This window comes from Penicillium bovifimosum (genome assembly GCF_028826915.1).
Source record: "Penicillium bovifimosum strain IBT 22155 chromosome Unknown utg000001l_segment0_segment0, whole genome shotgun sequence".
Lineage (NCBI taxonomy): Eukaryota > Fungi > Ascomycota > Eurotiomycetes > Eurotiales > Aspergillaceae > Penicillium > Penicillium bovifimosum.
In genome coordinates, this window is record NW_026622710.1 from 2,555,826 (window position 1) to 2,579,939 (window position 24,114).

General features: G+C 50.1%; 11 protein-coding genes across 11 annotated transcripts; 8 read left to right on the top strand and 3 right to left on the bottom strand.

The window, feature by feature from the left end:
- Window positions 1–216: 216 nt before the first annotated feature.
- Window positions 217–1,320, top strand: N7515_000976 (alkene reductase; the record flags this gene model as incomplete). The annotated part of the gene is made up of 1 exon (XM_056661720.1): window positions 217–1,320. The coding sequence occupies one exon, from the start codon at window positions 217–219 to the stop codon at window positions 1,318–1,320; it is 1,104 nt and encodes a 367-aa protein (XP_056526886.1).
- A 3,309-nt stretch (window positions 1,321–4,629) lies between these two features.
- On the top strand, window positions 4,630–4,998 carry N7515_000977 (uncharacterized protein; the record flags this gene model as incomplete). The annotated part of the gene is made up of 1 exon (XM_056661721.1): window positions 4,630–4,998. One exon carries the CDS (start codon window positions 4,630–4,632, stop codon window positions 4,996–4,998), a length of 369 nt encoding a protein of 122 aa, XP_056526887.1.
- Window positions 4,999–6,670: 1,672 nt separating this feature from the next.
- On the top strand, window positions 6,671–7,329 carry N7515_000978 (uncharacterized protein; the record flags this gene model as incomplete). The annotated part of the gene is made up of 3 exons (XM_056661722.1): window positions 6,671–6,980; window positions 7,057–7,136; window positions 7,219–7,329. 3 exons carry the CDS (start codon window positions 6,671–6,673, stop codon window positions 7,327–7,329), a joined length of 501 nt encoding a protein of 166 aa, XP_056526888.1.
- A 462-nt stretch (window positions 7,330–7,791) lies between these two features.
- Window positions 7,792–9,398, bottom strand: N7515_000979 (RNA polymerase II-binding domain-containing protein; the record flags this gene model as incomplete). The annotated part of the gene is made up of 2 exons (XM_056661723.1): window positions 7,792–9,183; window positions 9,249–9,398. 2 exons carry the CDS (start codon window positions 9,396–9,398, stop codon window positions 7,792–7,794), a joined length of 1,542 nt encoding a protein of 513 aa, XP_056526889.1.
- An 817-nt stretch (window positions 9,399–10,215) lies between these two features.
- N7515_000980 (uncharacterized protein) lies at window positions 10,216–10,501 on the top strand (the record flags this gene model as incomplete). The annotated part of the gene is made up of 2 exons (XM_056661724.1): window positions 10,216–10,397; window positions 10,471–10,501. 2 exons carry the CDS (start codon window positions 10,216–10,218, stop codon window positions 10,499–10,501), a joined length of 213 nt encoding a protein of 70 aa, XP_056526890.1.
- Window positions 10,502–10,909: 408 nt separating this feature from the next.
- On the bottom strand, window positions 10,910–11,533 carry N7515_000981 (uncharacterized protein; the record flags this gene model as incomplete). The annotated part of the gene is made up of 2 exons (XM_056661725.1): window positions 10,910–11,266; window positions 11,525–11,533. The coding sequence occupies 2 exons, from the start codon at window positions 11,531–11,533 to the stop codon at window positions 10,910–10,912; spliced, it is 366 nt and encodes a 121-aa protein (XP_056526891.1).
- A 463-nt stretch (window positions 11,534–11,996) lies between these two features.
- N7515_000982 (TFIIH/NER complex ATPase/helicase subunit SSL2) lies at window positions 11,997–14,581 on the top strand (the record flags this gene model as incomplete). Its single annotated transcript, XM_056661726.1, has 3 exons — window positions 11,997–12,024; window positions 12,077–12,193; window positions 12,231–14,581. 3 exons carry the CDS (start codon window positions 11,997–11,999, stop codon window positions 14,579–14,581), a joined length of 2,496 nt encoding a protein of 831 aa, XP_056526892.1.
- A 718-nt stretch (window positions 14,582–15,299) lies between these two features.
- Window positions 15,300–17,097, top strand: N7515_000983 (questin oxidase family protein; the record flags this gene model as incomplete). The annotated part of the gene is made up of 5 exons (XM_056661727.1): window positions 15,300–15,696; window positions 15,763–16,065; window positions 16,123–16,482; window positions 16,541–16,945; window positions 17,000–17,097. 5 exons carry the CDS (start codon window positions 15,300–15,302, stop codon window positions 17,095–17,097), a joined length of 1,563 nt encoding a protein of 520 aa, XP_056526893.1.
- A 567-nt stretch (window positions 17,098–17,664) lies between these two features.
- On the top strand, window positions 17,665–19,110 carry N7515_000984 (uncharacterized protein; the record flags this gene model as incomplete). Its single annotated transcript, XM_056661728.1, has 1 exon — window positions 17,665–19,110. The coding sequence occupies one exon, from the start codon at window positions 17,665–17,667 to the stop codon at window positions 19,108–19,110; it is 1,446 nt and encodes a 481-aa protein (XP_056526894.1).
- Window positions 19,111–19,390: 280 nt separating this feature from the next.
- Window positions 19,391–22,192, bottom strand: N7515_000985 (glutamine-dependent NAD(+) synthetase; the record flags this gene model as incomplete). Its single annotated transcript, XM_056661729.1, has 12 exons — window positions 19,391–19,500; window positions 19,563–19,980; window positions 20,045–20,087; window positions 20,142–20,145; window positions 20,205–20,539; window positions 20,627–21,204; window positions 21,257–21,348; window positions 21,398–21,423; window positions 21,474–21,663; window positions 21,725–21,783; window positions 21,837–22,106; window positions 22,164–22,192. The coding sequence occupies 12 exons, from the start codon at window positions 22,190–22,192 to the stop codon at window positions 19,391–19,393; spliced, it is 2,154 nt and encodes a 717-aa protein (XP_056526895.1).
- A 383-nt stretch (window positions 22,193–22,575) lies between these two features.
- Window positions 22,576–23,937, top strand: N7515_000986 (NAD(+) diphosphatase; the record flags this gene model as incomplete). Its single annotated transcript, XM_056661730.1, has 3 exons — window positions 22,576–22,672; window positions 22,729–23,175; window positions 23,237–23,937. The coding sequence occupies 3 exons, from the start codon at window positions 22,576–22,578 to the stop codon at window positions 23,935–23,937; spliced, it is 1,245 nt and encodes a 414-aa protein (XP_056526896.1).
- Window positions 23,938–24,114: the final 177 nt, after the last annotated feature.

The following is a 24,114-nucleotide window of genomic DNA, read 5'->3' on the forward strand; positions in this document are numbered from 1 at the left end:
TTTGGGAAGTATCTCTATACCTACTTGTGAATAGCTTCAACAACATTCATCCGACGATTATAGCATGTTTTGAAACTGCTTTGAAATAGAGCACATCTTTTGCTTGAAAATAGAGTACAAATAGCTGGTCTTCCTCGGGGTTCAATTCAATATCATAGTCTTCTCAACTCTCCTCTCCCACTGAAGATTGAAGAACACATTCGCGGATTCTTGACAATGTCTCCATCACGTCTTTTTGAGCCCATCAAAATCGGCGACATAGAAGTGAAACATCGCATCGGAATGGCACCACTCACTCGCCTCCGAGCGACCGAGGATCGAGTGCCAACACTCCTCATGAAAGAATACTACAGCCAACGCGCCGCAGTGCCAGGTACCTTGATCATCGCCGAGGGAACCTTCATATCAGAAAACTGCGGCGGATTTCCCCACGCACCGGGGATTTGGCGCGAGGACCAAGTCGCTGCCTGGAGAACTGTCACAGATGAAGTTCATCGCAAGGGATCTTTCATATTCTGTCAACTATTCGCTATGGGACGTGTCGCGCCTATCGATATCGCCCAAAAAGAAGGGGTCGATATTATAGGGCCCAGTGCTATTCCCATGGAAGAAGGCGCCCCGATCCCCAAGGCCATGACGACCGACAAGATCAAACAGACAATTCGGGATTTTGTCAACGCTGCGAATAACGCTATTCGGGCTGGCTTTGACGGAGTCGAGATCCATGGCGCCAATGGATATTTGCTCGACCAATTTATCCAAGACGTTAGCAACAAGCGCGACGATGAGTATGGCGGGAACGTGGAAAATCGATCTCGCCTTGTTGACGACGTGATCAAAGCTGTTGTCCATGCCATCGGTCCTGAACGTGTCGGGCTTCGACTGAGCCCGTGGAGTACATTCCAGGGAATGAGAATGCAGGATCCGATCCCGCAGTTTACGGACGTGATCACCAAAGCCAGACGGGCGCACATTGCATATCTTCACCTCGTGGAGTCGCGAATTTCCGGTGCTCAGGATCATGATGGCCATGAGACGCTGGATTTTGCGTACAATCTGTGGGATGGACCTTTTCTTATTGCTGGCGGGTACACATCGGATGAGGCCCGCAAGTTGGTGGATGAGAAGTATCCGGACAAGGACATTATGGTCGTGTTTGGCCGGCACTTCATTTCCAATCCGGATCTTATCTTCAGGATCATGAAGGGTCTGGAGCTCAGTGCGTACAAAAGAGACAGCTTCTATGTCCCCGAGTCAGCTGTCGGGTATTCGGATTATCCATTCAGCAAAGAGTATCTGGCAAGCGGGATAAGTGTGTAGCATAATTGTGTCTGACCAAATTGTCAAAACCAGACCATTGTTGTTTCTAGTTAGTTAGTTAGGAGAATTTTCCGTGAATTTACCAGTACGCTCGTAACACACCCTGATTTCTGTCAGTTGGGAAAAGTAGTTAGATATAGTAAGGTCTTCATTGCATGGGCTCCGAGGTGACTTCACCAGTTGGCCGCGGAATTATCAGTGTTTGAGATAATTTTCAATTGATACTGTAGTTACTAATTACGAGCACCATGGATCTCACGGCTCTAGTTCTCGCTAATCGTGTTTTCTTGGATTTCTAGTTATTGATTGTTCTCCCCAACTTCTGTAACAGACATTGGTACACACAACGTCCATCCCAAAGCACATTGCTTCTCAACTTTACTCAGATGTATCAATACAAAACACCCGGGAAGAGACGTCAGAATAAGGCTTCTAGATGTATGTTGTGGCATTGAGGACCTACAGTATGGACAATACATGGACCAAATGTCCATTCTTCCTGTTTGTTGTGATCCACACCCAGGGCCCTTCCGTTCACCGGGCTCACATGTAGCCAGTAGGAACAATGTTCAGGGGCATCATTCTAAGCTGTATTCTGGCATACATGTACTGTGTAAGCAAGTATCACTCTTGTTGCAAAATAACCAATAAGCAAAGCCCTGGAGACCTTGATGGAGCGGCAACACCCCGATCGGGAAGGCTTTGCAGACTCTGTACGTACAGGTACATACGAAACATACCTGGAATCACGATGTCTACCTAAGGACGATAAAGTTTGTGCACATGGTATCTCTTGAACTGTGGACCTTCTGACATGCTGCATACGACATGGTTGATCTGCTATGGCATGCTGTCATATCAATGAGAGCGGACCCAAGGAGCACCGTCGGCTGGAGGATGATTCGCTCTTAAACTACATTCAGTCTAGTCAGGGTGTTGCTCCACAACTTTCTTTATGCTTACGACATTGTACAGTACAGTCTTGCCAAGGTTGCGTCAATTCTGATCTCACGCGGCATCATAGCTACCATCTTTCTTGCTTTCGTCGCAGACTTTCAGGACAAAGAGGAGAAAGTTCGAGATTAATGCACACCGTACTGCGTACATGGATGCATTGTGTGTTGTACCAAGAGATCCAGTCTGACGTCGCTGTGTTGCTCTCAAATGAGACATCCCCGGTGGCAAAGCAGAGTCGCGATGCTGAACAAACTCCGGATTTCGTCGATAACATTCTTGATACTGTATCTCCATCGAGCAAGATCAGAGTAACAGCTCTGATGCTCTCCGGTGTCATACCGATCATACAACTGTTCGGGATCCGTCCAGGGTTCAGCGGATGGCAAATAACCGATGTTCCAGCCCGGTTTTCTATGCAAACACCCCTGTCGGTGGCTCCCTTCAGTCCTACCGATCATTCTAGCCAGGAAACCCGTTCCCTTGGGTCGCTGTCACTTAGAAGTATCAAGCATAGTAGTGGAGCCATCTCAATTCCCATATCGGGACGTAGTTCAGTTGAGGGCGTCGACGAACACCAAGCCCCTGTCGACACGATAATACCAGGATTTAGTCCCTGGATAACCGTAAAATGTGTCTAGATGCACATTTCAAGTTCAGACATGATTTCATCCATCTGTAATAGAGCCAATTTCAAGATGCAAAATTCCAGAGTCACTGTACATCAAAGATGAGGGCTCACTGACGTCAGGTGCTGTGTTGCCTCAGGCAACCAAGCGGCAAACTGGAGTACACACTACACAGTACATTCGGATCCGGGTCACTACGGGGACTACGGAGTAACCGACTAGCGCTCTCCACATTGTTTTCTCCAAGACTCACCTTGTTCATGTTAAGCGTTTCCACAGAAAGATCTGTGGGAAATTTAACCTCTATTCCGCTATAATATGCGTTCCCGTTATGTCTGTAAACCCCCCTGTGGCTTCCATATATTGCTGGGCTCGTGGTCACTATCCACAAAAGAACCACTTCTGACAGCCGTCAAATGAGCCGCGAGCAACTCTAAGGTTCGTGGGGCAATTGTCCAGTGGCGATTCTCAGGTTGGTTCCTGCAGAAAGTGGTCGCTGGCTGGAGCGCCAAATCAACGATTCGGATCGCTCCGATGGCTGGGGGGTATGACGACATGGCTCCATTTGATCTGAGCCTCAGCGACGTCGCTCTTCTTTGCTTTTGTTGACTGCGCCGCAGACGCAGTTACTGCTTCAAAGTCGCACGAATTACAACATGCATCGAGCTATCGGATTCGAGTTGGACTAATGGCAGACCGTCTCCCTAAAGGCTAATATGCGGACGAACAGTATGTTTACTACTATACCACTCTTAGCGCAGTGACTCCACTGCGGATGTCCACATTTCTCCTTTCTGCATGTCCAACTCCGAGGAGATGCAGAATGAAAAATGGACATCACCATGCAAAAGCCCACGATAATCCCAATTACGATCCGTTTCGTACAGTAGACGTCAGGCGAAGATCTGCAGGGGATTGACTGTGATCAACGCCGATCTCAGAAAGCCTTCGGCTCTCGGTGGTCCGCTCACATTCCCCAGTGACCTCATCGGAGTAGTACTTTGATCGTTGCCAAATTCACCAGTCTCCAGAGCTTGTGGATATCCGCAATCCTGAAACGTCCTCTTAATGTCCATTGATGATGGTTCGACCCCACCCATGTTCTGTGGTCATCGACAGATGTTCGGAGCCGGGGGGTTATGATGCTTGTGTGATATCGGCCGGGGGAGAATTGTTGTGTCCCCCCTTTGAGCCAATGATGTCACCGTACTTCGCTCGATGTAATCTGTGGGGCATCTTATACGGGGTACGTGTTGACCTGAGCGCTCTCAGGAGACATCAGGCACTGCCTTTGACCTATCACAGAGTGCACAGTCGGGTGCTTTTGCCATCTGCGATCAACCGTCGATGTGCGTTCATAGTTCGTAGTGGATATATGGTGTCTTTTCCGTATATATACCCTTGCTCGCTTGAATTCAATTACCTTTTTGCATACACTCCATCTTTCTGAACTTACACGACTTTCTATCATTCTTAGCACCTAAGCGACTTCCACAGCTTACGTTCAGACGACACATTATCTTGCCTCAGCCATCATCAATTATTGATCCCTTCGATATCAAATGTGAGCAAGCTTGAATTGTCTTAAGATATCAGCACCGTCAGAACTATCTCCGACACCCATGCCATCAACCTTCCCTCCCTTCATCGAGAACGCTTGCGGAGATCCAATACATCAAGCCCCCCAACTCAAGCTAACCCTACTTCGCGCTAGAAATCTTCCACCATGACTCAAGCCGCTCAAATGCAACAGCCCGCCCAAAGCATGCACTCTATGTTCCCCTCGGACAATGGAAACCTCAACAACATGTCCAGCGAAAGCCATGTCGGCTCATACCAGGCGCTCGATCCCGCCCAGGACTCCCTAGAGGACTACAACCGCTCAATGTTGCAATACACTCAGCGTCAAATGTCTTCTTTCGTCGATGTCGACGACTCACATCCTGGTCGCGGCTCTAGCGGCCGCAGCAGCCAAAGCAGCGGCCAGAGTGGTCGTAGCAGTGCCTCCAGTGGCACTGACATGGCCAGCCAAGCCAATGGACCTTCCCCTGCCAGCGGCAGCGCTGTTAGCGGTCGCGACATGGCTGAAGCTTAAGTTTGCAGACTACTAGGTCACTACACTGTCTAGGTAAGCATTTGCCTTCGTCGTGGCTTTCCCGGTGTATCAGAAAACTAACGAAAGGCACCACAGTGATCCTAGTGAGCTGCTTTGAAGCGACATAGCGAATTTTGACTTGCATTTGTTTTGTGGCCTCGACTCGTCGGGGTCACTGGGAGATGGTCCTTCCCCTTTTCCCCTACTTCTCGTTCAGCGTTTTCAGGAGACCAGTTGATCTTCAGTCTCCTTTCCTTGCTATCCGACTTCATCGTTGACACTCAGAGCCGGATCACCTCCCACTCTGCTTGGTATCCTTCTGCGAAGGTATATCAGCCTGTACAACTATGTTCCTGTGTTTCTTACCAGCGAGCGAGCATTTTGGCTTTTTTCATTTTCATTGATGAACCAACATTTTCCCTGAGTCGAGGACACTGGCTTGTCCTCGATACAGTTACCCTTGTTACGATATGACCTAGCCATGTTAGCCATTGACGACCTGTACTAGTATACGCAGTACTACGCAGCAAAAACGGGTATTGGTTTTTCTTTTCTTCGCTCGATAGAGACTGTGTGTGATTGTAGTCCGCCATGGAGTAGATGCTTGCTGGTACAGACCTACGCCGTAATAGTTCACGTCTACCTACAATGGACAGCCTTATGGCGGAATGCATGTTCACCAAGTTTGCGTCCATTCCAGTAACCTTGGAAGTAAGTACCTTCACATATACAAGCCTTATCTCGAGGTTTTCTTCTCGGGGTTTGACGAGACTTTTTCATATATCTGGTGGGTGCGAAGCGGATGTCACATTACTGCCATACGCAGTACAAAAAGATGAGTCCGTTTCGATTAAGTGAGCTCAGATTCCAGCTCCAAGAGGCAGACTGAAGCAACTTAAGTTGTACTTTATAAGCGTTGTTAAGTGTGAAGAACTGCCTAGGTGCGTGCCTGAAAATGCCCCTTGCATACCTCAAAGGGGAATTCAATCTACCCGCAACACACTCGACCTCCTTATTCCTATGGTCATATTGAATGATGAAAATAAGAACGGCAAGATGTTCTAAAAGCAGCTCCTGGATACAGCTATCGTGATGTCCCTGATGTGGTCTTGTATTGTTGTTCAACACTCTTGAGTTAAGGCTCGAGGTCCATGTTATGATGCGATATAGAACCCACATACCAGGGCACAAATCCAGCAAGATCAGTGCTAAATTGTCCGCGCACATTCCAGATGATCCAATCAGCAACGCTTCAAAGCCACAACGTGCCTGTGTCCAAACAGGGGGATCAAACCCCCTGGAATCTCGGGATTCACCCACCAGCCACTCAAAGATCCCCAAGGAAGGGGGACGGAAAGAAAATAGGATGTCCCTGTTGCAATGCTGCTCTGAAGGCCAACCTAGCAAGCATCAAAGGCCCGTCCAGTTCCTTTCCTCTCATCGACACCGACAACCTCGCACGACAAACCAACCCGCCCACCTCTAGTCACTCATTTCAGTCTCAGCTGCGTCGGAACACCAACATACGCTCTTTGATTATCCAACTGTCTATCGCGTCTATTTCGATTCACATATCCCAAGTCTCATACCAATTCGCGGCGTGGCAGGTCGCGTCGCCCTACAACATCCACGACTCACTACACTCTTGAACCAACAATAATCCACCACAATCATGCAAATCAAAACCCTCCTCGCGGGTCTCGCCTCCATTCTAGCTGTCACCGCCGTTCCAATGGCAAGCCAAAAGGCATCTCCCACACCCTCCGCGTCAAAGTCTCTCATCCCGCATTCGAGCTCGGCTTCCGTCTCCCCTTCACCGACGCCGACGCCAAACCCCTACGAGGCATACACATGCCCAACGGGTAAATTCAAGTCCTGCTGCATGTCCGTTCAGCAGACGGGCGAGGATGTCATCAAGCCGCTTGGAAAGTTGGTTCCTATCGTCAGTGGGCTGGAGCTTAGCTCGGCTATCTCGTTCCAGTGTAAGTTTTTCCCTTTCTCTTTCTATCTACTTCTTCCTCTTGGAGAGTCCAGTTCTAATTTGTCCCAACATCACAGGCAAGAAGATGAATGAACAGGATCCGCCGGATACCTGTAATGCACACGGGTATTCGCCCATGTGCTGTAGTGACCAGGGTGTATGTTTTTCCTGTCTTTCTGTTTCCTATGGTACATTTTCCCTAGAGAATGGGCTAAAAAGCTGACGATGCGTGTTTTTAGGGCGCACTCAACTCTTGCAAGCCTTTTGAGCAGGTTAAGAAGAACTACTACACGCACCAGATGAATCTCCCCGAGACTCAGGCTGATATGATCATGGACATTCTCACCTGATTGCAGTTCCTGGCAGGTCTGGGCTTTAATGTGCTGAATGGGATTTGGTTATACTCTGGGGATCATATAGAGGGAATGATGGGGGTTTGGGTTTCTTTTCTTTCTACTCGATATTACTTGACTGCGATGTGTATTGGTACAACATATGCTTTCAATAGGTGGTTAATTACTACGGTCTTCTTTGTCATACATATGGTGCTATTGTCGCAACTAATTGCCAGTGTAAGAGTCCACGTACATGTGCTCGATGAAGATGATTGAAAAGTAGAGTAGACCCCTACCTCCAACAAATTATTCTTTCATTTCATGGAAATCCAAGGTTCCCCTCATAAATCATACAAAGCACACCATCCATTGGACGGCGCGAGCCACGCCAAGGCCTTTCAATGGTGTGGTAGTAGCTCAAACTGGAAATAACTCCCTCCCCAGCATTAATCATACACTATTTTATGGGCACTATTATCATCCACGGCCACCCGGTGGTGGTCCCCACGGGCCGCCCGGTTGACCTTGCTGGCCCCCATAATAGGGAGGAGGGAAGTGGTACTGTCCAGGTGGCATGGCATGTCCCTGTCCTTGTCCCTGTGTAGTCGGGAAGGGCATAGAAGAGGGGTGCTGGTATTGGGGAGGGAAAGCGGAAGGGGAGTACCCAGGTCCAGGATTGGGGAAGGGCATCGTCGACATATGCTGGGGAGCAGGCCAGGAGCCATAATTACCGACAGGCTGTTGGGCATATCCAGCATGAGGAGGCATTTGAGATCGCGAGTACTGTGCATTCGGGTTGTGAGGGGGAGGGAATGAGTTGGCGGGTGCAGGTGGATGATGAGATGGATCATGAGGGGGCGGGAAGTGTGAAGTGGATGGTTCCTGGCGGTATGGGTTCTCGCTGTGCGGGGCTCTAGCATGTGAATCATGGTGACGATGGATCTCAGGTTGGTTGGGACGGCAACGTGGTGGAGACTGCGACTCGGAGCGGTCAATAGAGCTGTCGCTGTAGCGTCGGCGCTTGGGATATGGTGATCCGCTCCGGCTCCGGCTTCCGGTCGAGGAGTCGTCCGGATCTTTCTTCATTTTCTCACAGAACTCGACGGACCATCCATAATACCGTTCGCCATTGACTACCTGGCCGAGCGCGTCGAGGTCTTCAGTGGCATCGTCCAGGGGATTCTCCGAATCATAGAGCCTGTTCGCGTACTCAATGCTTTCTTTGACAGCATGAATCAGTCTTGGCGAGGCTGGACCTGGTTGTACGCGGACTGGTTTGATGTCGGCAGGTCGGATGGGAATTGGATTGTGGGGGATGATGTGAGGCAACCAGCAGCCCGCAGGAAGGTCATACCAGGGAGTGGACGGATCCCCGTGTATAGCAGGCATGATCCATGATTCCTCCTTCCCGGACTTCTTGGTTGGATCTTCCGCGTCGGTTGTATCATTGGTAGACGGCGTGAACCCAATGGTAGCCGAGTTGATGACGACTTCCCGAAGTTTGCCGACGAGGTCGGGATGAAAGTATTTGTGCTCAGACCAGACGTCTAGCAATGTGTCTAGGCGACGGTGAAGGCGAGGGTTCTTTTGACGATCGTAGGCTGCTGCGTGACCGACCAAGTTGACGATATGCGGCTGCAGAGACCCGGTGACCGTGGAGAAGGCGGCGGTAGTGTCTAGGTGGTACTTGCAATGGTGGAGGATATCACTGAGGAGATAGAGGATGTGGAGTTTTCGGCGCTTTAGTGAGACGCCAGATCCCGTGGGCTGCGATGACCCGGAGCCGGCGAGGGCTTCCAGGTAGGTAGCCAAGCCTCCTACCCGGCTAGATGAGAGAACAACAAAGCGAAGAAGCCAAGCTTTACAGATCTGTTGGCAGAGTGGGTGTTTAGTAAGCCGAAAGTGGAAGTAACGGAGTTGAAATCGGCTCAGACCTGGACGTTTGTTGGAGAACAATGCGACAGCACGCGCTCGAGGGAGGTATGAAAGGCGCTTATTTCGTCTCGAGGGACCGTCGTAGGATCAGGCCTCAATAGACGAGCTGCAAAAGCAGCCTTGGAGACGACAAGCTGATGATTCTCCATGATTGCGCTATTATGAGAGAGTCCACGGAGGAAGCTGGAAGCAATAATCGTCTCCAATTCAAAGGTTCCAGCTCCCGTTATCGAAGCTTCTTATCACACGTGAGGGGTGATTATTCGGATTAATCTTCACCCGAGGCGGTGGTTGTCAATATTCACGTGATCTATATACATAGTCTGATTGAGGGAGTAGGTAAATGCGACGTATAACTACTCCGTAACTATACAAGTCTACATGTACATCAGTCTGTCTACTGTCTGACACAATCAGATCTAGTCGGAAGTCATGTTTGGCATCCAGACATTCTCATACGGTCATACCTAGTCCTGAAGGTACTCATGCGCAGACGCAGTCTTGATCGATCTTTCCCAACTCCAAATGATCCCCACTTTGGACATGAAACCCCGCAATGGCGTAAGGGCTCTCTCTCATTTCGACAAGTCCATTATGAGACATTTGTACATTTACAATAGGGGTTAGAGTCATATTATTCGAGGAGCGCGCCGATAGTGAATCCCACAATTCCTAGTTGGCTACTAGCCTACTCTAGGTCTGATCACGGATGATGTTCCTACTGAGGATCAGGCCATGCTTGCCCCGCCCCCGGATCACTTGCGCGTTTGCATGGCCTGACTGCCGTGCTATCCATTTCGTTTGTTAAATAAAGCCTTTGTCCTTCGACTGTATTGTTGAGTTGTGTACTTCTTAAACTTTCTTCTACCTCTCAGTTCTTCCAAACCAGAACAAAGCCCAACAAACAGAAACACAGCACCTTCTCTCATACTTTCAACTACTTTCAACTACGTGATGGCATACATTATGGCCTCTCAGTTTGCGCGTCCTTTAGCTCGGCACTTTTCGGCCCATCGTCCTCGCCCAGACTCGCGCGCTGTACGCGCCGTAGCCATGGGCTGCATCGTCTCGGGCGTGGTGCTTCCATTTATCCCACCTGCTCTGGAGAGTTCGCGACAACGGAGGTCTGGCAGACCTACTAGCGCAAAGTAAGTCCCGGATCATGCTGAGTTCCAGAGTTAATGCTGGCTGCGGATGTGGAGAAGCTAACATGTCATACAGGAACCCCCCACTTTGCTTCCATGCGCGATAGTCGAACATGCTTTGGACAGACATTGTCGTGCAGGCCCTGATACCCGGTTTACAATATTATGGATTATGCCCAAGGAGTTCTGGGTGTTGGCGTTTTCTTTTCTTTACTGGCGCTATTATGACTGTTATTATCCATCATGATTACTGCATAGGGACTCGGAACCTGGGAAGGAGAGTTACAGTATAATGGAATCTGCATCTTCGCCGCGAGCGAGTAAATACACAGCAGTTCACCTTGTGCTCAAATGCATCCACTGTTGGTGACTGTCATCACCCAACGGACTACTTGTAACACAAAGTAGATAGGATCCGTAAGGTAAGATTCCCACCCAAAATATGCTGTGACCCAAAATATGCTGTGTTCCATGATTCTCTATTTTTGAAGCTTGCTTAAATACGATGCGGCCACTCAGCTAAATCGGTTCCCACTCGGAGGCCGATACGGCTGCGCCGTCTCGTACTTGCTCTTTTCCACGACACGGTCGGCCTCGGTCAAGGGTTCGTGTCGGGTAGCCGCCGGGTCATGAGAGGCCTCGATACTCGGCGAGGCGCCATCATCGGTAGCATTCTGGTGTCGTATCATATTCGCTCGCTTCAAAGTGTCTCCTTCCAGAGATGGTTTGTTCACAGACAGCGCTTTACGAGCGTGCTCTTCCTCCATCAACTTCATTTGAGCCTTGTGCTTGACTTCAGCTTCGAATCGGGCTTGTCGATCTGCGTTGATCGATTGCTTCGCGAAGTAGTAGGCTCCGCCGCCGGCTGGAATCTTGTGGTTAGTCGATTCGTACAATGTGCAGATCAATGGACTTGTCATTGCTCGCTGACCAGGGTGCAATTGTTGAATCACGTACCGAGGCAAAGGGAGCCCCATCCCATCCTATGGGCGAAAGCTGCATCAGTAAACGGGAATTCCCGGCCGGCTGCATTTTGCTTTCCAACGGGGATATGGCTGCTCACCAGGTAGATCGAATCTAAAATTGAACCCAATTAGCAGATTCCAAACACAAAAAACAGAGCGACTTACAGTATTCATGTTGAAATCTGGCGATTGCTCGATGTGTGAAGCAAAAGAAAACGACCCCGGGATAGACCGCAGCAATGGGCCGGGACCTCAAGCTTTACGTCAGTCGCCGCACCAGCGCACGGACCACGGGTATCGATGGATGCCTCAGGCGATGGATTATCAACCATCTTCCTCTGAGCAATCCAGGCTGACTTTTACTCCCACACTTCCTTTCTTCCCATACCTGTCGCTTTAGTTGATATCATCCTCCAACCATAATCCTCGTTTCCTCTCACACCCGCTCAAGCCACTACTCCGGAACAACCCAGCGATCTTTTTTCAAACACGTAACTCAGTCAGGCGCCGCATATCCACTCGGCGCAGCTTCGTTGGTTTCATGCTGGTGTAAGGTACCTGGGAGTGGCTCGCTCCATCTTCCTGGACGGTCACAGCGACCTCATTTTTTCATTGATATCGACTGAACGGTCCGAGCATGCCTCCCAAACGCAAGGCGGCTGACGGTAAGTCTTTGGTGCATGGGTCTACCCAGGTGACAGTCACTGATCTTACCAGCTGGTCGGTCTAGCAGTGCATCGAAGCGAGCTACACCGGTTCCTGATATTACGGAGATCTCCAGCAGCGATGAATACTCGGATCGCGATGAGTTACCGGAGGAATCCAACTTGAAAGGTATAGTTTAGCAGTCTGCTCACTTGATGTGAATCAGAGGCTAAACCAGAGGATAAAGCGGTCGTGAACAAGTTTTCCCTCGAGTCGTTCAGCAAGAGGACCCAAGGGGAGAAGACGGATCCTAGATTCGGTTACAAAGATCTCTCCTCGCTCCCGCTGAAGCGCGATCACTACAACCGGCCGTTATGGATCGAGCCTCTGAAAGGCACAATCACACTCGAGAGTTTTTCGCCGCTGGCTCCCCAAGCCCAAGATTTTTTGACCACTATCGCTGAGCCGCTCTCCCGTCCGACCCATCTTCACGAATACCGCTTGACCGGACACAGTCTCTATGCGGCGGTTTCGGTCGGTCTCAAACCGCAGGACATCGTTGAGTTTTTGGACCGTCTATCGAAAACACCGCTACCTGAGAGCATCCGCACATTCATCATCGAGTTCACAAAGTCGTACGGAAAGATCAAGATGGTGTTGAGGCATAACCACTACTATGTCGAAACGACGGATCCCGAGATGCTTCAGCGCCTGCTCAAAGATGAGGTGATTGGCCCACAAAGAATAGACAATACTGAGGGAATTATCGAACGGGCCGCTCCGAAAATGGGTGGCCTTGTCATCCCCGGAACCAAAGATGCAGCCGGTGTGCGGGAGACGACCCAACAAGACGCCGCCGCTGCCACTGTCAGGGATGGGGCCGAAGAAGATGGAGTCGTAAATTACGGCATCGACGACATTGGCGAAGATGATACCGAAGAAGCGACGACGTACAGTTTCGAGATTCCCGCCGCTGGTGTCGAAGTGGTCAAAGCCCGATGCCAGTCAATCGGGTGCCCTGCCCTGGAGGAGTACGATTTCCAGGGAGACACGGTGAACCCGAATCTAGACATGGATCTGAAGCCAGCAGCACGGATTCGGTCCTACCAGGAAAAGAGCCTGAGTAAAATGTTCGGTAACGGACGAGCCAAGAGCGGTATCATTGTGCTTCCGTGTGGTGCTGGAAAGACCCTTGTGGGTATCACCGCTGCGGCGACCATCAAGAAGGGCACCATTGTGCTCTGCACAAGTTCGATGTCTGTGGTTCAGTGGCGAAATGAGTTCCTGCGGTGGACGACAATCGACCCAGGTGATATCGCCATTTTCACATCTGACCACAAGGAGAAATTCAAGCGGTCAACTGGGATCATCGTGTCCACATACTCAATGGTTTCCCAGACCCGTGCCCGTTCGTATGATGCACAGAAAATGATGGACTGGCTTCAGTCACGAGAATGGGGTATGATGATTCTCGACGAGGTTCACGTCGTACCTGCTTCGATGTTCCGAAAGGTCACATCTGCAATCGCCGCACAGAGCAAACTCGGTCTCACGGCAACCTTGCTACGTGAGGACGATAAGATCAAAGATCTGAACTTCCTGATCGGCCCCAAACTCTACGAAGCCAATTGGATGGAGCTTGCTGCACAGGGCCACATCGCCAAGGTCCAATGTGCTGAGGTATGGTGCCCGATGACGACCGAGTTCTACTCCGAGTATTTGCGGGAAAGCTCGAGAAAGCAAGCTCTGCTTTACATTATGAACCCTCGTAAATTCCAAGCATGCCAGTTTTTGATCGATTTCCACGAGAAGCGTGGCGACAAAATTATCGTCTTCTCCGACAATGTCTACGCTTTGGAGCGCTATGCTCTCAAACTGAACAAAGCTTACATTTATGGTGGTACTCCACAAAATGAGCGGATGCGTATCCTGGAGAACTTCCAACACAACGAGCAGGTCAATACTATTTTCTTGTCCAAGATTGGCGACACCTCGCTTGATCTACCCGAGGCCACTTGCTTGATCCAAATCTCATCCCACTACGGTTCGCGACGTCAGGAAGCCCAGCGGCTGGGACGAATTTTGCGAGCCAAGCGCAGAAACGATGAAGGCTTCAATGCTTTCTTCTATTCTCTCGTCTCTAAGGACACCAATGAGATGGTCTACTCGGCCAAACGCCAGGCCTTCCTTATTGACCAGGGGTATGCCTTCAAGGTCATCACCCATCTGCAAGGCATAGACAACTATGAAGGCTTATCGTACTCCACGGCAACGGAGCGCCGCGAGCTTCTGCAAGAAGTCATGTTGCAGAATGAGTCATCCGCCGATGTTGAACAGGTCAATGATGATCTGTTCTCGATGCGCTCCGGTGGCAAGCGTGTGCCAGCTAAGAAAACGGGTGCTAAGCGCAGCGCTGCCACTCTCAGCGGTCTTGCTGGTGGCGATGACATGGCCTACATTGAGTACAACAAGAGCAGGAACAAGCAGCTCAAGGATAAGGCTGGTCACCACCCGCTGTTCAAAAAGATGGAACGAGACAGGCAGCGTCGCAAGAAGGAGAGAGAGCTCGGCCCGTGAAAAGCGGAAATTGCGTTACTGGATTTTATTGGCCTCCTTTCTTCCCTTGTTGTTTTGTTCTATATCTGATTCTTTTTCTGGGACGGTTCGAGCAAATCCGAGATCCCCCCTGCACCCCAGATTGACATATACCCCAGATTCTCACATACGGAAAATAGACCAAAAAATGAAGACTTGAACCTCACCCCAACCTCTAGGACTAGATTCAGTACTACCTTACAGTATGTGTCATGTCTTTTCGTACCAATGGATGGTTTGTACGCTTGTCATCTCGCTGTTGCCTTTCCGATAGCATTTCACTTCGTTACCAATACTCTCGTGGTTTGATAGCCACCTTTTCAAAATGTCTCAGCCTGCATCTCACACCTTCCTATTATCAACCGTAGCGTTTCTTTCACAGCTCCTCATCTAGGGCCACATGTACATGAATAAGTCAGCAAGGCCGGTCTAGTACGCAGTAACTAAAGACGCCTGGCCCATGCTGACTGATGCATGACGTTCACGGGTGGGTCACGACGGTGGTAAGAGCCCGAAGCCCGAAGGCCCGATGTCTCCGCTTTTTCGTATTTGAGCTGCATTGTGACCAGCTTTGAGTAACTGTCGGACTCTGATAGGCTCGATTTGGAGATACATTTCCTTGCAGACCTGTCTAGCTTGCCTGGAAGTTTCAGGTCGCACATCAAGTAAACCTAGGGATGACTCGAGCTATATAAAGGACATGCTTCCCCGCCTACTCCAACATCACAAACGTCATTTATTCGCATTCAACTCTACAGCCAGAAACAGGCTAAGAATATTCTTGACAAACGACACTCGCTATTATTCTGCTCTACCCTCGCTGCTGCAGACTGCCACTCAACCTTCGACATTTTCACCTCGGCTGCCATTCCCGCAACTAGTTGCGCCGTACAGCTCGTATAGTCTCAACAACAGTCACGGTCCCCGTGTTACTCCATCAAAAATGGCTACCGCAACCACGATCAATCTATCGCTGGTGACAGACTCCGGTGTCTTTAGCTCCGGCGTGAGAGAAGATGCAGCGCGAACAGCGAGCGAGATCTTGCAAGAGGATATGGCAAAGCACCATGTCTTCTTCAATGAACATGGGTTTCATAGTACGTATCCTGTGGTCTCAGATACATGCCCTCATATCCAGAGCCATGACTAACGCCAAGACACAGACCACATCCCGCACCAGGTTCTGACTATCTTTGCTCTCGGCGCAGCACCAGCGGATATCAAGGCTTGCTATGATCGTAATGCAATCTACCAGAGACCTGTGATGCCAACCGACCAAGAGGTCGTCAAATCTATGCATGATGTGACCAAGTTCCAGGAGTACTTTGGGAAGGAACAGCATTATCCTAATTATTTGGCTTTCTTTCAGCAGGAGCTTGATGCAAAGGGCGTCGGTTCGGTTTTGACAGAGTATGTCTTTGCCGGCGACCAACGGGCTGAGAGCATGCTGTGTCGGCTGTTTGGTGGTAAGTACTCCTTCCTCAAAGGGTTCACATTTGGTTCTCTTCATGCTAATTATCCAGGCCTCATTCACCCGCTCATTCATCTCGGCTTCGGACTAGAGTTTAATCAGCCTGCCATTGTCGCCCAGGCTCTTGCACAGGCGGCTGTGCATGAAGAATGGATTGGTCGAGAATTCTTCTTGCCAACTGAGAAGATGGCTGGTGGCATTGGGAAATCTGGCCAGAAGTCCCTGCTTCAGCTTTTGAATGAGATCCGCACAGACAAAGCTCTTGTTGAGAGTGTTCAGTGGGGTGATGCCAATAAGATCAGAGATGGTGTGCTGCATAGAGCACCCGAGCAGATGATGAAGTATGCTGCTCAATTCACGGTTTCTGAGGACCAGGTGCCAGAACGGTTGGCGGATATGATCAACACAGTTGGTAAGTCTACTCGCTGGTGTTTGAGTGCGAGCCAATGAGATTGCTGACTATGTGCTAGTGTACTACACCGCTGCAGCCCAGCGTCCGACCAAGAAGATGAGACTGGATTTCTTCTACATCCATTGTGTCAATTCGTCTATCTTCTTCTCTAAAATTGTCAACCTCCCATTCTTGGACCAAAGGGCCAAGCTACGCCTGCTAGAATGGAAGGGGCGGATGGATCTGTTGATGTACACTTCTCGCGGATCGCCAAACCTTCTGCTGGATGAGATAGCCAGTTATCCAATAAAGGAGGACTGGTCGCAGATATTCACACGCAGTATCACTCATCCAGACGATGATGGACATCTCGCCAAGCTGGCACGAGCTTTGGCAAATGGCGAGAAAGTTTGTAAGCCATTCGAGGATCAGAATTCCGAGATGCCAATCAAAGGGGATATGTGGCTTCGGATTGGAAATATGGGTAAGCGGATTCGACCTGATACATTTATGTATTTCCTTGCTGACTTCTCTACAGCTATTGATTGCACTGATAAGGAGGAAACGGGGTCAATGTGGATTCGTTCTACTGGGTTTGATGAAGCGTGGGAGCCTCAAGCACAGGCACATATGTAAGGTTGGTATGCTCGGCTGGTACGGTCAACGATAATCAAAGTGCAACTCGTCAGTCTCTGTCTTTAGTACGTCTGATTATTTAGTTCAATCATCTCCGCTACTTTTCACTCAGATACTCATCAGAGTATGGGAAATTTCGTGTATGCTGATCTTCAACCCCATATAAAAGGGCATATAAAAGTCTAAACCCGCGTTAATCGGAGGTTGAACTATGGTTCTGGATCGAGCTGCAGTGGGGCTCTGATGACGCCAGCGGCTCAATGCTATTATGCACGCTTGAGGCCGAATCACGGGGTTGATCTGCGACTAGAGGTATATATTGACCGAAGAATCTGGTGTAGTCTGTGGAGGAACAGAACAGGAAAAGCATGTAATCAGAGATTGTGAAGAAACACGGAGAAATCGAGGGAAGCACATGCAAATTAAAAGGAAGGAGAAAATAGAAATGCATTGGGGATCACGTGGCAACGAGTGGGGCTCCCCAACATCTATTCAACTCTGCAACTTCTCACTTTTTCTTCGTCAGTCCAAACCTGTATCGATTATCCTTCCAAGTACTCTGAAACAATGGGAAACGATGAAGACACCAACCGCAAAGACAGCTCACCCCAAGATCGGGACTGGTCTGCTCATGAGAGCAACCCGTTCGTTGCTTTCCGGCGCTATGCCGATGAGCAGGTATCCACCATGCTTCAATCTATCATCGGCCTTCCTTCAATGGCGACGTCGCCGCACCACAACAGCCACTGGGATATAATTGTGAATGACCACGGATACAAGAGCACCATGTCACACCCGCGAACTGGCGACGAGTCGGACTGGGGAAGGAGTTATCCAACAGATCGAGATAACGCAAGTGGATACCCGGCCGACAGAGACGGAGATGATGCGCGGAATCACGGAAAGGCACACTGGCTCGATAATGATGAACCCTGGCACTCTCGATCATGGAGGAACTGGCGTAATGGCCCATCCAGCTTCTTTGGCTTGGATTCTATCTTCGACCGATTCTGGCTTGAGGACCGCTTCTCTCCTTTCGCGATGCACCTCCTGCACCCTGGACACAATCTCTTCCTCTCGGATCTGTTCGAAGATGCTAATTCGCCCACATGGCCCATCGCCTATATCATGTTCAGTCCTTACTCGCCTCTTCATCTGGAACGTCAAGGTAAACACCGCTCGCACCGCGAGAAGGGCATTTTCTCGTCCATCTTACCGTCCTTACATACCAACTCTGAGCGTGACCCTTCCGAACCGCAGTGGAGAGAGGCATTTGAGGATTTACTCCGGCTTGAGAATGGAAAGCCGATGCTGAATCGCGATACTCCTACGAAAACGGAGACTGGATCGGATTGGTTACAATCACTCGTGAAACGAGGCAGCTTGGGTGACAGATGGAAGTTTGTGCCTCGCTCAGAGGGCCAGCCTTGGTCTGGCATCACATTTTCCGGTCCTGCAGACTCAAAACAGGATCAGTCTCGGGCTTTACCAGAGAAAGAGGAAGCATCTGCTGACACCGAACTGGATCTATATGAGCGTTTCTTGCAAGATATTGAAAAACGCGAGCGAGAGTTTTTCAGCGGTGCATCCGAAAGCCCTCTTCTGCGTCTGCTTCTCGATGAGCGAAAGCAGCAACAGGATGAATTGGAGGAATACAGAAGTAGTGTCCCGAAGATCGCGGATGACCATAGTACCGACGGGAACGGGGTTTCGACTGATCTTGCGCCTGGTGAGATCGAAACTTCAGTCTCCGAGATGCCCAAGGATTCGTTGACGGAGATGGAGACCAAGCCAGCTGCCTCGGAAACAGTGCTCCCTCGTGTTGTCTCCACTATAAATCGAACGGAACGCGTACGGCTGGCCGATGGCTTGGTTCGGACCAAGATCATCAATACGAAACGATACGCTGATGGACGAGAGGAATCCGACGAGTCCGTTGAGGTGTCTCATCCTCAGGAAGACTCCAGGTCCGACTCCGAGAAATCTAAGAACGGCTGGTTCTGGAAAGACTAAGTCTGTTCCGAATTATCATGTATCATGAACACCACCATTTCCTTTGCCTTTTGACTCTTTAGCGTGCTTTCACTTGTTCAATATGGTGCATTCTTCCACGGATCTTGGATGGCGTCTATTCTGCTTTGCACTTCCTTCACGCCACCGATTCGTTCGTTTCTAGCTAGGAGGCCTACGAGAAGATAGCTAGTTCACAATCACAAATCTAATTCATGTTGATTGGCATGAAAATTTCATTAAAGCCCAAATTTACCAAATACACAAACACGCACAATTTGATCTAGTCAGCCTTAACACTCTTCTTCTGCCCCTTGCCAGTAGTCCACCCCTTAGCCTCCCAGAACTTGACATTCTCCTCCATCTTCTTGTACGCCCAAGTGAAAGGCGGGTCTAACAACCACGATTAGCATCAACCACATAACACACAATCACAGAACCAAAAAGAATCTTACAAAGGAACTGCCGCAAATCATGTCGATTATCCTCAGGAGAATACTGCTCAGCATGATAACTCGGCGTAAGAACAGTCATCTTGTGCCTGTTAATAGAGTAGTAGTAGAAGAAGTGTCGTGTCTTCTCGTAAATCTCCCGCGGGCTGTACTCATTGCCCCACATGTGTAGCAGCTTCTCGTACATAGAGTACGGGCCTAGCTTGGATACCTTCCTCAGATAGCCGAAGACGCCTAGTTGGGCGTATGTCACACCCATGTCAGCTTCGTCGGATTGCACGTAGTCGGCGGTGATGGGCTCGAGCTCGGCGGTTGGTGTTGCGTGGATGAATTCTTCGAGGATGGGGAGATCGAAGCTTTGGCCGGACCAGGAGATGAATTTCTTCAGGTCGACTTTGCTGATTGAGCCGATGGGGTTGAGCTGGGGTGGTTTGGGTTAGTTGGGCGCTTTTGTGGGAGGAACTTGGAGGGGGGGTGAGGCTTACGTCGGCGGAGCTGGCATCGTACTTGGTTAGATAGCCGCGCAAACTAGGTATACTTGGTTAGGTCGTTGGAAGCTGGTCGGTGGGAGTTGGGGCGTACCATTCTGTTTGAAAGGGGTTAGTGGAAATCTTTGTATAGGTTTGTGCGCGGTGGTAGACTTACCATCAACATTGGAGGATGCAAGGACGAGCAATCCGCCACCGCCGGGGCGTTGGCGCACAGTCGGCAGTAGAGATGCAAACAGATAGGAGAGGACCATTCTCATTCGGGCCTGGACATTCTGAAGAGCAGCATTTTCTGCGGGAGAACCACCGTGCATCTTGAAGCGAGGCTGGAAGTTAGTGATAGTAGTGAAGAGGTTCATGATAGCAGTGATGACAGTATCAAAATTGAAATCAATGTGGTAAGATCCAATATCATTGGCCAGTCGAGTCGCTCTGTCTCGTGTATCCTGGCCAGAGTTTTGCGTGCCCATGTAGCTGGTGTGGAAGATACACCTGGGGAAAGGGGTCAGTGGAGCCCGAAGAATGATCTCGTACGAGCTTAGGGTAATCATAAGATAAGCATTTTGCGTTTGTACTTACTTGCAAATCTCTTGCGTGGTGCTAGGAAGCCAGTCCGAGTCTGCTGGCTTAGCGCACAGTCGGCGAACATCCTTGATGACCTGCTCATTGCCTTCTCGCACTGCCTTCAGCACCTCACGACACATAGAGTGCACAATGACCGCCGTGGCACAGCTGTCGATACCACCGCTCAGAGGGAGGAAAAATCCAGCAGCCCCGCATCGACGAAGGTAATCCCACAGCCAGCAGGCAGGTCCTAGAGCGATCTCCTCCTCCGGGGGATGGTAGCGCGGCTTGATAGGCTGGGAGGTTGCGAGGCTAGGCTCGGCATCCTCATCCCGGCGAGAAAGTCGGATATCCAGATCGAGACGGACATACGGTGACTGCTTGCTTGCTTGCATTCCACGGCTTGCACTGCAACGGTAAGTACGAACTTCTTCGATGTCAACTGTTGCAGTGACGACTTCCACATCGTTAAGGGAGAACTGTGAGCCTTGGGCAACGATATCGCCGTTAACGACAATCATAGCGCATCCGTCATAGTACAGACGATCACCATCACAACCTTGCTGGTTGGCGTAGAGATAGATTCCACCGCTCTGCGTTGTGTCAGGAAAGGGTTATGATGTTGGAGTGCAGATATCCACTCACCAGCTTGGTAGCCTGGGTAATTAGATTGACGCGAGTGTCAAGCTTCTTCAGCTCGTGGTGACTGCCGGAAGAATTGGAGATGATCTCAACACCTGATTGTAATTAGACAACGGATAATTATAGTGGGATATTAAGTCTCACCAGCTAGGCCGTAGGGGATATGAGGACTATGACGCTGGTCAGCACTTGAACCAGAAGAATGGACTTGAACACCTACCCGTTGGGGGTGAACAGCTCCTCACACGTCTCAAGCCCCAGACATGTATCTCTGGTGCTGATAACGGCATCACCAAACGGAACCTTGTACTGTCCAGTGACCTTTCCAACAATTGATTCTAAGTAGTAGTCCTCGACTTCCTGCGGACGCTGCCATGGCGTAAAGTGTCGGTGTTCGCGATAGTTACCATCTAGAAAGGAGTTAATATTAGCAAGGTAATCGTGCGACCCGTAAAGTAATTTTGTACCAACCATTGGCAAGCCACATCTTAGGCCTGATCAGGATGATCTTTCGGTTATAGAAAATCACGCTTGGAAGTATTCATCAGCTAATGCACCATCACTTGCTTATTGCAACACCCACCGACAGTTGTAGCGCACGTTGCGATGACGGACCGGCAGTCCCACGTCGACCACGATGTCCTGGCAATCAGGGTGGTCGATAATGCGGGCCAGCATTTCCCATGAGTGCAGGAAGGTATCGCCTTCAAGGAAGCCATCAAGCACCCCATAACCGGTGATCTCAAGCTCTGGACCAACGCGCAGAGTAGCGCCGGCAGCCTTAGCCTGCCGAATACTCTCAATGATACGCTCCGCGTTACCCTCGAAATCCAGAGCCCACTGGTTCAGAGAGCTGGAAAGAGTTAGTGCGGGGTCTCTTGAGTCACAGCAGCGGAAATATCAGCCTTACCAGGTTGCTAGAGTGACCAAGTGCCCCATGATGCCTGATATGGGTGAGATATCCTTCCAATGGTGTCTTGTGCATTCATATAGGCTGCGTAGAATGCTCGTCGGCGATAAGAGTCAAAGAAATGTGATCACGTGTGTGGGGAGCTTAGGTTCCCCGCTTCGCTGGTATTGTCATGACAATCAATTACGGTAAAATATGAATCTGTTGCGCTTGTCGGCTTAACTCCGACAGTAAACATGTAATCCGTGCGTATACGGAGTACATGTCCCGAGGTCGCTCGCTGAATAATTGATCGCTGTTGACAGGATTCGACTTTGCTTGCCTGTTATTTTGAATCTAGACTTCTCAAGCGTGTGCTCAATAGTGTTGAAACAAACTAGACACTCATTATTGGCAACCCAGCCCCTACAGAATGACCACGACACCTCAAATCCCCAACCCGGCCCACACGCTCGCCGATTCCATGTTGTCTCGTCACTTTGGCAAAGAGACGGTGAACTATTTCTCCAGTAAGGCTATCAAAGGGTTTATATAACTAGCGCGCAACATACTAAAGCGTATACAGGCTCGCCGATCAACCGGTTATCGTTCTTGCGCTCAGATCACCCGTTCCTGTCTGCGGCCCTGAAGCACCCCTCAGCTCGGTTCGTATTGCTGAAGAACCTAGCACCTCTGACTCCATCGCCGGCGCAATTGCACTATGCCAAGTATGAGGAAGTACAAAAGCTTGTGCCGTTGGATGCCTTCGATACGCCCGAAGAAGAGTTGATCAAGAAATTCGATTCGCGGAAGACACAGGCTACCCTTATATTCCTCGGATTGGATGAGAGTCGCAAGGAAGGCGGTATGGCATGGAAGATCTACTCAGGAACACCGTATTTCGCAGTCGATGTGACCCCTAAGGGATCTGAAGAGCAGCAGACTGCAGCGAATGATGTGATCAGTGCCATGGAGGCGAAGGGACTTTCATTCTTCCAGACACGGGTTGTCATGACTTTCTCTGCAGATGAAGGTATAAAACGCAATCATACCAATCAGCCAAGAAGAAGAAGAAGCTAACAGCTTTTGTTTAGCCGCTATTTATGCACAGGCGCGTGCTCTGATGGATTGGAATACTCGCAACACCTTCTGCGGCACGTGCGGCCAGCGTACTTTGGGCGTGAATGCAGGCACCAAGCGTGCCTGCCCGCCGACGGATATGGCACGAACAGCCGAGGGGAAGACTGAAGAACGACCGGAGTGCAACACCCGTACCACATTGTCAAACCTTTCCTTCCCCCGTACCGATCCCACCATCATCGTGGCGGTGGTCTCCGCCGACGGCAAGCGGGTGCTGCTTGGACGTTCCAAGCGGTTCCCGCCTGGCTGGTACTCCACCCTGGCTGGGTTCATTGAGCCAGCCGAGTCGATTGAGGATGCTGTGCGGAGAGAAGTCTGGGAGGAGGCGGGTGTTACTTTATCCCGTGTTGTTATCCACTCCTCGCAACCTTGGCCGTATCCCGCCAATTTGATGATTGGTGCTATCGCTCAAGTCAGTGACCCGGCCCACGAGAAGATTTCTTTGGAGCACGACCCTGAGTTGGAGGATGCACGCTGGTTTGAGATCGAGGAAGTAGAGGAGGCGCTGCGCATTGGCACAAGTGACTTGAGTGGTCCTGCTGGTCCGGATTATAAGGGCGGGTTGCGCTTGCCTCCTCCTACGGCCATTGCCAATCAGTTAATCAAGGCTGCTGTGACCGCAGAGTATTTCTCGCCAGAGAAGTCCAAGATGTAAATAGTCGCATTTTATAATGACACACTGGTCTTGTTGATAGAGAATAAAGATGTGCATATTTGAAAATAAGAGATACGAGAAGTTACCTTAGGCCAGGGCATGTTTTTGAAGCCACCACGACGATTCAGTCTCGAGGCACTTTGTGATCCCTTTGGAAATTATTTGATTTGTTTTCGA